The 12,765-nt window shown below is 39.9% G+C and overlaps 1 protein-coding gene across 2 annotated transcripts; it reads right to left on the bottom strand.

Moving 5' to 3' along the window:
• Window positions 1–3,383: 3,383 nt before the first annotated feature.
• On the bottom strand, window positions 3,384–10,019 carry nalf2 (NALCN channel auxiliary factor 2). Of its 2 annotated transcripts, none has more exons than XM_051893955.1 (3): window positions 8,800–10,005; window positions 8,462–8,633; window positions 3,384–4,080 (listed from the first exon to the last, which is right to left on the bottom strand). In XM_051893955.1, exons 1-3 carry the CDS (start codon window positions 9,523–9,525, stop codon window positions 3,773–3,775), a joined length of 1,206 nt encoding a protein of 401 aa, XP_051749915.1. In that variant the 5' UTR covers window positions 9,526–10,005; the 3' UTR covers window positions 3,384–3,772. The 2 variants fall into 2 exon arrangements, with proteins under 2 accessions (XP_051749915.1, XP_051749916.1); XM_051893956.1 differs by having other exon boundaries at window positions 3,914–4,080; window positions 8,442–8,633; window positions 8,800–10,019.
• Window positions 10,020–12,765: the final 2,746 nt, after the last annotated feature.

The raw sequence follows: 12,765 nt of genomic DNA, 5'->3' as shown, positions 1-12,765 counted from the left end.
ATGTCCCCGTTTACTGGGGAAAGTCCCGGTTTTTAGTGTCTTGTCCCCGACTAGAAATGTTCCTGTTTTACAGTATGCAAACACTGAAAAAAGCCAGACAAAAAGGTCCTGCAACTACACTGAATACATGAAGAACTTAAAGGTACAGTAAGCGATTTCTGAGAAACTCTGTTGAATGTGGATTGGACCGAGCACTACAACACACTTGTAGCCAATCAACGGTAGGGGGCGTATACACTCATGATTTGAAGAAAGATTGTAGAAAGAGAGATGGCTGAGAGACATTACAAAAGAGTAAAGGTCAGAGGAATATCACTGGGAAAAGAAGGGTTATGAACAGGCATGAGCTTTTGGAACCACGTTAATATTAGAAAAGATTTCCAGCACTGGAGAAACATTAGAGAGTGGGAAGGCCTGAAAACAGACACAGAGGTTGCGTTGTTTCTGCTCCATACATGAGTAACATTGGTTTTGATGTTTCACAGAACCAAGATATGTTGTTGTTGTAATGTTAACTATAGTAACAGGACAGTTTTAAGTGTTGTTGTTTGTCTGGAGCTGCTGTGCTGCTGGTGACTAACAACAAACTCTTGCTTGTACAGCCTACTCTTGTGTACTGTATGTTATTTTTTTGCTCTTCCTTGACATTCATTTGTCATATTCACTTTATTTTTCACAAAGCATTATGATATGATCATATGATTGCTATGATAAAGGGACATCCACTCTTGCATTGCGTGTTCGTGCATTTTGGGGGCTGAGCAATAAAGGGAGGGGTGTGTTTGTTTGATTGAATGACTCACTCATGCTTCGTTTCTGAGGCCACGTACACACTGCAGCTAAATTCGGTTGTCAGTACACCTTTTAGTGCTTAATCGCGTTCTGTACACACACAGTTCAGTAAAATACGGAGCGACAACCGCATTCTACAACCGTATTAACTCCCAAAAAATACAGGTAGTGACAACCGCATTTACAGAAATTCCACGCAGTGTGTACGGAACCGAACTTAACAACTAGTTGTTAATGACGTTTACGTGCACCGGTGTAACGCGTGTCTCTCGTGTATGCGAGGCGAATCACAGGGAAAGCACAAGCCTATCCAAATGCTTTATGCTGAAAATCGCGATTCATGTCTGCTCACTTTAATAACTCCATAAACCCGTTTGCTTTATGAGACGAGCCCAAAAAGCTTATAATGAGTGACCATGGCAACACAGAATGAGTGCCGCGCGCTGTGTGAAACTGGCTATACAAGCATAAACAAAACACGACGCCTCCGTCGACTGTGTTAGTGTGTTTAGTTAAATTGCTGAAAAAAACGAGTGTTTTGTCACTTTAATATTACTTTGGTCACGATAACGGATACCAAACACGAGAGACGCCAGAACGTCGCTTTGGTTTCCTGTCAATCATCGCATTTTCGAGAGTGAGTCATGTTCCGTACACACACGTAACGATAATTTAGGGGATTCACTCCCGCATTTAAATGCGGTTGTCACTCCTGAAACTTACAGTGTGTACGTGGCCTCATGAATCTGTAGGCTTGTTCGACTCAAAGCAGTGTTGCACAGACCGATCGATGTATGACATCAAAGTACAGCGAAAGCGATTAGAGAGCTGACAGCTCTGTATGCTTTAGAATAACTCTCGCGGTACTTTGATGTGATATACGAACGGTCTGTGCAGCACTGCTTCAAGTTGAACAAGCCTATTGTTTTTGAATTAGTTGTTTAAATTAATAATTTAGTGGCTCACCCATAAAGCCAGTCACTTGATTCGTTCCTAAATAATTCAGTGTTTTGAACGAATCGTTTGAATGAATGATTCAGTGACTGACTAATAAAGCCAGTCATTTGTATCATTCTTGAATTAAAGGATTTGTTCACTTTCAAATGAAAATTACCCCAAGCTTTACTCACCCTCAAGCCATCCTAGGTGTATGTGACTTTCTTCTTTCTGATGAACACAATCAGAGATATATTAATAAATATCCTGACACATCCAAGCTTTATAATGGCAGTGAGCGGGATCAACGAGTATGAGCTGAATAAAGTGTCTCCATCCACATCCATCCATCATAAACATGTGAAGCGATGCGTTTGTGTAAAAAAAATTTCCATATTTAACAAGTTATGAAGTAAAATATCTAGCTTCCGCCAGACCGCCTTCCGTATTCAAATTACGGAAAAAACGGAACTGGCGTCACGTCAGTTAAGCTTTTTCTGTAAGTTGAATAGGGAAGGCGTAGGACGTAGCATAAGCTTTTTTAACTGCGAGAGTTTTACACTTTCTTCATAAGTAGAATACAGAAGGCGGTCTGGCGGAAGCTAGATATTGTACTTCATAACTTGTTAAATATGGGTATGGATTTTTACACAAATGCATCGCTTCACATCAGAAGGCCTTTATTAACCCCCCGGAGCTGTGTGGAGTATGTTTATGATGGATGGATGGATGGATGTGGGTGGAGGCGCTTTTTTCAGCTCATACTCATTGATCCTGTTCACTGCCACTATAAAGTTCGGATGCATCAGGATAATTATTAACATATCTCAGGTTGTGTTCATCAGAATGAAGAAAGTCATATACACCTAGGTTGGCTTGAGGGTGAGTAAAGCTTGAGGTAATTTTCATTTGAAAGTGAACTGATCCTTGATTCACTGCTTTTGAAAGAATCATTATAAACAAACCACCAACTCAGTCAAAAAGACAGTCACTTGTCGCCACCTACTGACGTTATGATACAACCTGCCAAAAGAATCTAAATCCTCACCACTAATGCAGTCAGTCTTTCTGGGACACTTAAACACAGCTAATTTTTCTCCCACAACTGCTTCTCAGTCTGACAACAGAGCAGACTGAAATATATACACTTACTATCAAAGTGGATTTCACTGACCCTTATTTAAATGCTGTAAGTTCCCCAAACCACCCTGACTGATTGATGTAATAATTTCAAACTTGTTTTCATGTTGTTATTGGAGAGTTTGTAGAACTGTGACAGACCACATGGAGTGAATTTGTAATGTTTCCAAAGTTTTTCTCACAGTATTTTTTTTTCAGTGCACTGAGTTGTTTTGGAAGAAAAGCATCTGCTAAATGGTAACTACCAAAGCCCCCTTAACAGCCCTAAACATCAAGAACAACATAAAACCCATGAGTAGATGTGAGAGGCGTTAATAGGTGTTGGCTACAGCAGTGTGTGGAAGCCTTTAAAGAGAGAAAGAGAGGAACAGCTATGAACAGACCATAAAACAGAAAATAATACTGTTAAAAGACATACAAAAGAACACGTAATAGAAAATGCCAACAGAAACCACCCTAAATGCAGATTGCTCCTGTAATATGTATATAAGAGAATCATAAATATGAAAAATGTCTCCAGTAGTGTTGGTTTTATTAGAGGAGAAATGTAACAATGTCATCCATCCATTATTCAAACAATCGTTTTTGTTTCCATGAGTGTTATCTAAAACAAAAGAAGATTGTCATTCATGAACTGTGTTTTAGCATGTGCAGTTAGTCCTGATAAAACAAACGAAACACTGAAAAACAGTTAAAAATATTCACTCCCTCACTCGCTCAAACAAACACACTGATACATGCACGCTCAGATCGAGCCAGATGTTCCAACCCTCAAAAAGACAGGCACAGACGCTTGAGACTTCCTGTGTTTTCCAGGCATTTGGTAAGGTTCGTCTCATGCACAGCAGACAAAAACACTCTCACAGTATGTGCGTCTTCCAAAAGGGGGAGATATTCCAGTCTCTTACTCCTCTCTCATGGGAACTTCTTCTAGAGGTACTATTGCCTCCAAGGAGCCAGTGCTGCAATGCTGAAATGTTGTTATGGAGATGACAGTGTGCAGTAAGAAGAGAACAAGCACACACAGTTTTAATTTACTGCCATGAAGACGATTTGTACATGACACCGCCCCTGATGATAACCTCCTATGCAAAGAAAATGAGCCCGGGAGGCGTGTCAGAGCACATGCAGCGCCTACAGCGGAGTCACACCCACTCCATCTGACATCACAGCAGTCTGGACCCTGACTGGTCAAATATTCCTCTTCAAACCCTGATGAGAGAGAGAAACACTGGCTTAGAGTAGGACAGAACACTGTACACAGAGCCAATGGCTCTTAGGAGTTGAGTCATATTAGCGAATCAAAAACAAACATTTCTGAATGAATATCTCCAATAAGCTGGTTCTTCTTATTAAACCACAAACACAAATCAGTTGGAGTTTTTTCCGACTCACTCACTGAACAGCAAGTCATTCATTTCATCACGTTGAGCTCCATGAACCCAATGTTTATTAATATTTTGAATTAGCTTTTGTTTTTATATTTTCAGTTTTCATACTAATTTTAGTTTAAGTGATTTTGTTATGTGCTTTTGTCATTTTTATTAGTTTTGAAAATGTCTATTTAGCATGAACTTTACTTTTATTTCAGTTTTAGTCATTTATAACAGTTTTATCAGTGGTATTTTATAAAAATAAAAGACTTGTTCTTTGTTTTACATTTATTATTTAATTACATTTGGAAACAGAGTTTGCATTTTCCAAATAGTTTTCAACAAATTCAAATGAGAGGAATCAGAACCAATTGTTAAATTCCTTGCAATTCCCTTTCCTAATAATAAATGTTAACTATGTTGTGGCAGTGGAGACAGTGGTGTAAATAGTTTAATGGTTAACTAGTTAATTTTATTTTGATCCAAGTGACCACCAATTAAAAATGCATATGGATCAAAGTGTCTGCTTAATATCTAATAAGGGCGTTGTTAGGCACAACGCAAAGCAGACTGCCTGCAATCCCTTCAGCCGTGACTTATTCACGATACAACACTAGCCTCGAGTACCTTATTACTTCTATAAAACGGTTACTACACAATACAAATATTAAAACCAAAAAATATATGTATCAATGCAACTTTCATGAAGTAAAGTCTCACTAAAAGCCTTCCTTCCACTGGAAAAAATAGTCCCTGACCATGAACAGCAATAGAAGTTACATTATTACACCATTATGGCAAAGACTGTCTTTATGAGTTTGTCAGTCAGTAGCGAAGACTTTTATATTGAAAAGACTGAATTGTTGTGAACACGGAACAAGATGCAACTGACAAATGCTTTGACTAGCGCTGTCAGTCACGGGAAAACCCTTTAACTGTTAAAAGGACAAGATAATACATCGGACATTTAAACAGATTTTTTATTATGAACATGGGACTGACCTGAAGGAAAATGCTAAATCTGAATGGAGGTAATAAACTCACTCACTCAATCTTTTTCTCACAATTCTACATAATACAGTAAGTTTCACTGAACAATATCAATTGAGAACAAACAATTTACGTTGCTGAGAGTGGTTGCTAAGGGTGTTGTGTAGTGATACACAGAACTGTTGGGTGAAGCGGTCATAGTCGTGTTTTATCATGAATAAAACATAGCTATTGACCAATCAGAATCAAGGACAGGAACTAACCATTTTATAATGCCAAATGTGTAATTTCTGTGGGGGAAAAATTTTCTCAAGAATTCAACTTCATTGCAGCAGTTTGAAGAATACCCTTTTCTATTCCAGCATAGCAATGAGCCTGTGCACACAGTGAGGTCCATATAGAACAGTGGTTCTCAACCCAGTGTCCCCCTACCCATTATAGGTCCCTTACCACCCCCCATCAAATAAAATGTAGTCTAATTGTCTTTCTCTGAATATTTATTATACTTAGGCCTATTATTATATATGTGACCGGCAATGTGTGAAATCCGGCATTGTATAGAATGCCTGGGAATATATAGAATGCCTGAAGTTTGTAGGCAAAGTATGAAATGGTTTATATTTCACACATTTCCTAGGCATTCTATACAATGCCAAAGGGCCAGCCGGCTTGTCATTCTGTATAATACCTAGGTAATGTATAGAATGCCTAGGAAAAGTATGCAACATAATCACAAAAACGCATAATCACGCATTGCCGGTAACATATACACTACCATTTAAATGTTTGGGGTCAGTAGAATAAGTAGTGTCTCAGAACAAGCCATTTGCAGATTCTGTACAAACTGACGTCACTTTGTACAGGCCCCGCCCACGACTGTTAATGGACACTGCCGTAGTAGCATAGACTCCGCCCTGAGCGAGTTGTACAGAGTACGCCATTGTCTCGACGCCAAGGCAGCTGTAGCTACAGGATTGTCTGGTAAGCAATTGAGGTGTTTTGTTGTTGGATGTAAGAGTGAACATAACAGTCTTCATTTACTCCCGACATCTCAGCCGCAGAAGACGCAATGGATTAGTTTTGTTTTTGAAGGGAATGCACCACAGATCTAATATACACATGCCATTTCTGTCCCTGCTGTTTACGTTCACAGACATAACCAACTGTATTTATGTGAACTTTGTGTGTTTTTGTCAACCTTTTGTGTATTTGACAGTTTAAGCACAATAAAACGTGAAGAGAAGTTAGTTTAATACTCACAAGACATTGGTCTACCTGCCAGTGAAAACGCTCATTAAACTATAAATTTTATTGAAGTTTATACCGGTATACTATAGCTTTAAAACGCATGCAGATAATAAACTTTCATGATGAAGAAGACCTGCAATGTCCCTGGGCGTGATTGGGATATAGGTGATAATCAAAACCAAGCAGATGTCTTGTTTTTAGCATTTAGCAGAGTATCTGATGCATGCAGGAGCTGTGAATGAAGGAAGTGCTATTCTGGATAGGGGGGCAGGGAGCAGAAGCTTATTTGCATTTAAAGACACATGCACCAAAACAGCATGTTTTTGCTTGCACTCAAAAAATGGGTATTTACAACATGGTATAATAAATAGTTGGCGATGTCACTTTGTAAAGAAACATTACGCGTCTAAAGACTGAACACTTGCTTTTTCAGGCCACCAAAATGCTGTTGCCATATAAATGAATGACCAAAACACATAAATTAAATTTTTAGTTAAAAATGGTGTCATGCAAATGACCCCTTATATTCACAAGATGATAGGGGTAAATGAAGGACAGGTGTAGGTGATATTTTGTCATGGTAACAAACAAGGGTTGATAAGGAAACTAACAAGGCTGCGTTCCACTCCAGTTTTAGACATGCACTCGTGAACTTCCCTAAGCACTTCCCCTCGGGGGAATCCCTGCCGCCATTTTGAAGTTCGTTCCACTTCGTGAAGTGGACGAGGGAAGTTTATATGGACAGACCCTCGCTCCCTCGATTTTGACTGAACAAGGGTTGCTATGTAAACAAAACAAGACAGCAATGGAAACAAGGGAAACAGGAACTAAACCACAGGAACTGAACATGGGCACAACAAGACAAAACAATATCAAAATAAGAGTCCATGAAACAAAGACGCAAGGAATTGTGACACTAGTAATAATAATAATAATAATAATAAGAAGAAGAAGAAGAAGAAGAAATGTTTCTTGAGCACCAAATCAGCATATTAGCATTCTGAAGGATCTTGTGACACTGAAGACTGGAGTAACAGGAATAAAATACCTTTTAAAATAGATTCAAATAGAAAACTTAGTTTGTTGAAATTGTAGTGATATTTCACATTATTACTGTATTTCTGAACAGTCGTGGTGAGCATAAGAGACTTTTTTCAAAAACATTAAGAATCCTTACCGACCCCAAACTTTTGATCTGTGGTGTATATTATATATATATTTTGAATTTATAACATTTATTTTGGTGCATATTGTTATTATTAATATTATTATTATTACTATTACTATTATTCACCTATATATCATTTAAAAAAGCATGTCTTGAATACCACATAACAGATTTGATTTGACTGGATAGTTAAAATATCATTATCATTAGTTTCCCAAGGAGCAAAAAAAGCATGTGAACAGAAATTACATTTATGAATGTTAAAAGCTTGAGAAATTTGGCATTGAAACTTTGATCGTGTAGATTATCACAAACTTCAGCCAATCAGCAAACAAGAAGCATTCCTATTAATTTTTCCAACCGGAAAACAAGAATAAGAAAAAAGCATATCGTGTTATATTGTGTCTGAATCCTAGACCCGCATCCATCGCGTCTGAGTTCAGCAGATGACATAAGGGACCTGTTTTGGTCCCTTAAATTTTTTTAGGGCTAAATGGTTACTAAGAACTTTGTTGCAATGCATAAAAGAACTTAAGAGAACACTTAAGTAATTAAGGGAAAATACTTAATGACAGCCTTAAGGTTCCTTAAGTTTTTTTTTTTTTCTTGCAACCCATGTTAGAACCTAAGGGTACCCTTAACCTCATAATGTAGGGTTTTCTTAACTTAAGGACTTTCATGCAACCGGCCCAGAATGTTGCAACAAAGTTGGAAGCACACAATTCTGTACATTTACTGCAATAGAAGGGGTTGTCCATATAGTTTTGAGCTTTACAGTGTATGTACTGTGTTACCTGCGTTGATTGACGTTTACCTGCACAGAGAAAGCTGGGCAGGCCGGCATACAGCAGACGGTCGTTGTCAGGTAGGATGAAGGGGCAGCTGGCTGTGACCTCACCACAGTAGTGCCTGCACGGGAGCCACCTTACACACTGCCGCTGGGGAACTGGAAAATATTCTGCACAAAGCCAGGCTTTATACACTGCCTGCAACACAAAAATGACCATGCTCTCATTATTCACATTTATGCTAAATGTTTCACTCAAGTTTGTGGGTGCTTGGTATTACTACGTGCTTTCTTGTAGAGCATTTAAATCCATGTACACAACCTCATCTAAAATGTTTATGGTAGTAACTAAAAGAGCCTCTCACCTGACACAGGTGCGTTTGCGCGCGCACTGAGTAGTCATCCGCCATATATTTGCGCGTAAGTAAGTCAAACTCCTCATATTTTTCCTGAGCGTGTTGGTCGAGTCGGATGTAAGCGTGAACACACGCGCTGCACACGTCCCCGTCCTCCGGTCCGCCGCTGAACAGGTCACGAATGACACGCGCCAGGGTGCAGTTGAGCCCGTCTGGACTGGTCATGCTCTCCAGCAGGTCCGCTATTGTGAGCGCGTCGCAAAACGACAAGCTAAAATTCCGGAAGTACTCCAAAAACGCGTGTGGCGACACCGTGGGCACCGGTATAGAATAGGAGGAGCTCACCGAGCCGCTCTTCTGTCGGTAAAGCGTAGAGCACGCGGACTCCAGAGGCGCGCGGCGTCGCGCGTCAGCCTCCACGCACTCTGGCCCGTTTTCTGTCAGATTGCTCAAGAGAACCCCGCAGTCCTCATCGCGAAGGCCCGTCTGGGCGTCGTGAGTCGCGTTGCTCCAGGTTCTCCGGTGAGTCCGGTCTCTCGAGCGGAGCTTGCCTCCCGCGCAGAGCCAGAGGTGATCAGACAGGAGCGCCGTGAAAAAGAGCAGCGACGCGAGGCTCATGCGCCATCTCTGCACCTTCTCCGGCTCCGCGCACGGTTTGTCGATGGGTTCGGTCACGCGGCAGATTTCTAACTCGGCGTCAAGTTTCCTTCCACACCGCCAGGCGCCCGTGATCATATTTTAGAGGGGGAGACAAAGCGCGAGCTCACACGGGCGGGTCTCCTCCGCAATATTCCCCACCGCGGCGTTTACATGATGGCTCGAAGCATCCCTTTCACCTGCTGCTCAAAATGAAGCTGCACTGCAAACACCTGCGTCTGAATTACCGAGACAGTGCATGATAAAGCACATGCCGCGAGACTCCATCACCTACCCCGCATCTCCTTGACAACACATCGTACGCAGCCGCGTCTTACTCATTCGCGGGCATCTCTGAGGCGGTGGGGTGAAGAGCTCGTGCGCGTTTGTCTGTCTGTAGGGGGCTTGTCATCTTTCCGTGGTCTCCTCTACTCTGTCGCCATCTTCGCTCGCACTCAGCCGAACCCTGAGATGTTTTAATTAAAGGCGGGGGTGTGGCGCGTGCGCTGTCGCGCGCATCCTTGCCTCCTCCATTGAAACTTCATTCACTATGCGCTCACCATTCAACAGCGCGCATTGTTGCCCACCCCACCCCTTGAGGAATCACCCCCTTCGCCTTCCTCGGGTGGGCAGACACACAGAGCCCGGTTATGAGCACAGAGCATCGTCATAGCACTGGGGGAATGTGCCTTCGATTGTCTTCCGGTCACTTTGATCCGTTTTCGGTAAAGAAACTGTGAATACCACTTGGTTTTAGCACTGGAACCAGGCATTGTGACATGTCAACACAACTGACTTTTTTCATTCTTATATAATAGTTTTATTATCATTTATAATTATTTTAATACTGTATTATATTTCTTAATTTTTACAGGTAAATCATCAGTTTTATTTCGCCTAAATAGCCCCTACACATACTGTTCTAATAAAGGAATGAAACTGGGGTAAAAGACTAGAAGCTAGGGTAGACATTTTTCTACATGGCAATAAAACAACTACAGTACTTTCTTTAACACCTGCAGTACTGTAAAAATGTTTTGGAGAAGTAGGGATGAATGGATTTCTGGCAAAGGATGTGCAAGGTGGGTGTAATTTGTAAAATTATTGCTCTAAGATGTACACAGTTTACTTAATGAAAGCATAACAATACAGAAGATGTATATGTGAAATATTTTAAAATTTAACCAGGAAAAAGGACACCTTTTGTCAAAATTCTTTAACTGTTCTTTAACTGATATTGTGTTCAATATTCCATCAATATTCAATGATTTTTTCTATCATCATTTTCTGTAAGATAGATAGATAGATAGGCTTGCACAGACTTTCCACACTAGATGGCGCTATGAACCCATGTAAGAGTCTGTAGTGCGAAACTTGGCAGCAGTAGCAGAGAAAACAACGTGAACTGAGGGCCTCTGGAAAGTGTTGAGAGGGGAGGGTCGGATTTATCATCTGGACTTTTGATCCTGTGCTATAATAAGCCTTGAGGGACTAGGTGTGTTTCTGGGGCCTAGCTAGCTCTGTCCAGATCTTTTACTGGTTTTAAATAAACTCTAGAGCATTTGCAAGCCCTGCAGGACTTATGAAAGAGTTAGTATTCTCCTCAGACAGCATTTGTTTTGAGTGCTTTTGTAAAAGAGAAATGGCGGGGGCTCCTCTGACTTCTTTTCATCCGGAAATCAGTGTTGAAGTTTGAGGTCATGTTAGTTAGTAGCAGATGCTAAATACTAGATTTTATCCAAAGCAAAATAGAGAACACTAATTACAGGGAGAATCCACTTGGAGCAACTTTTTAGGTCTTTCAGATCACATGTTATCTTGGTGCAGTGGCCCTCAAAATTTGTCTTTTCACAGACAAGCAGTTACATTCTTTTTCTGCACCTTTACAGGCAAATATGATGTCCCTGTCCTTCATTGTGATTAGCTTGTCTTATTTTATGATGAACTATGTTCTAGCACGTTTGTAATGGTACATCAAGACTCGGCAGACAACAGGGAAATGTTGCGGCATTGTAAATTTCACAATCAATCCCACATGGAATCTGTCAGCACTGAATTCCACTGAAATCTACGGAACCTTCTGTGGAATTCAGAGTGCCGATATTCAATGATGCTCTGCTTATGACATTAGACTGCTGGCAATTCGAAAGGTTTACACATCCCTGCATCCACTTTTTTGTTTATTAAATATTTTGAATAATTTTATATTGTTTTTAGCTCCCAATTTATAGTTTTCGGTCATGTGACTGGCATGGAGACTGGCGTGGCAAAACATCCATAAAACTGCAGCACGGGCCTATCAATTTTCCATCTGTTTCAAGCCACAGATATTTAAAACACTTCTCAAAAGAAGAAAAACAAATGTATGTGAACAAACTAAAATGCTTAACATGTAAAACGCTTAATGTACTAAGACAGTGATAATAAAAGTCCAAATTCAGTGGACATCTTATTGATGATCCATACTATATGCAAGGAAGCATACAGTATACATGTATAAACGCACTGTCTTTTGCATTAAGGTATATTTAGCATTTTCATTTTAATGTTTTTTTTTTTTTTTTTTTTTTTTAATGGGAAAACACTTAATGTGCAATTTAGCACATTGCTTTCATATTTTGTTTGCCTGTATATAGTATGCATCATCAACAAGGCGATGGACTGGCCCCCTGTCCAGGATGTTTCCCTGCTTGCGTCCCGAGATGCTTGGATAGGCCTGCATCCAGCCTCTTGTGACCCTAGGATAAGTGGTAAGAATGAATAAATGGATGGATGGATCATCAATATGGTGAATACTGAATTTGTTTTTTTTTATATCAATGTACATTACTTAAAGGTGCACTATAACTTTTTTTGTTCAAAATTAACAAAATTTAAATAATGAGTCAATACACCATCAGTCCTTCCAAAATGTCTTTTTGTCTGATTCACTATGGTAAGCCCATTATAAGTGTTATTTTAGACGGAGTGGGATGCCACTCGCCCATGTGTGTCATATCCGTAAACAGAGAAATGTTGCTCCGGTGTCATGACAAATTGGGTCCTCCCTCGAAATCGGGTCTTTATCAGTTAATGATTATACCAAGTACATGTGAACGATATTAGTTTAAAGTATGTATAACTTACTATATAGTGCATAATAAAACAAATGTAACAATTTCTTTCACTTGATAAACTGTTAATTAATTAATAAAAATAATAGCCTATTAAGTGAATAACTGAACATCATTACATTTTTTAACTGAAATATTTGGACATTTAACACTTAAATTAACACAATTACATTTAAGACTTTAAGTGTATAATGCGTGTATAAACTAAGCTATCAGGCTAACTGGG

The sequence above is a fragment of the Ctenopharyngodon idella genome, chromosome 5 (genome assembly GCF_019924925.1).
Source record: "Ctenopharyngodon idella isolate HZGC_01 chromosome 5, HZGC01, whole genome shotgun sequence".
NCBI classification, from domain to species: domain Eukaryota; kingdom Metazoa; phylum Chordata; class Actinopteri; order Cypriniformes; family Xenocyprididae; genus Ctenopharyngodon; species Ctenopharyngodon idella.
Note: the sequence above shows the minus strand (reverse complement) of the source record. Positions and strands in the feature narration are given on the sequence as shown.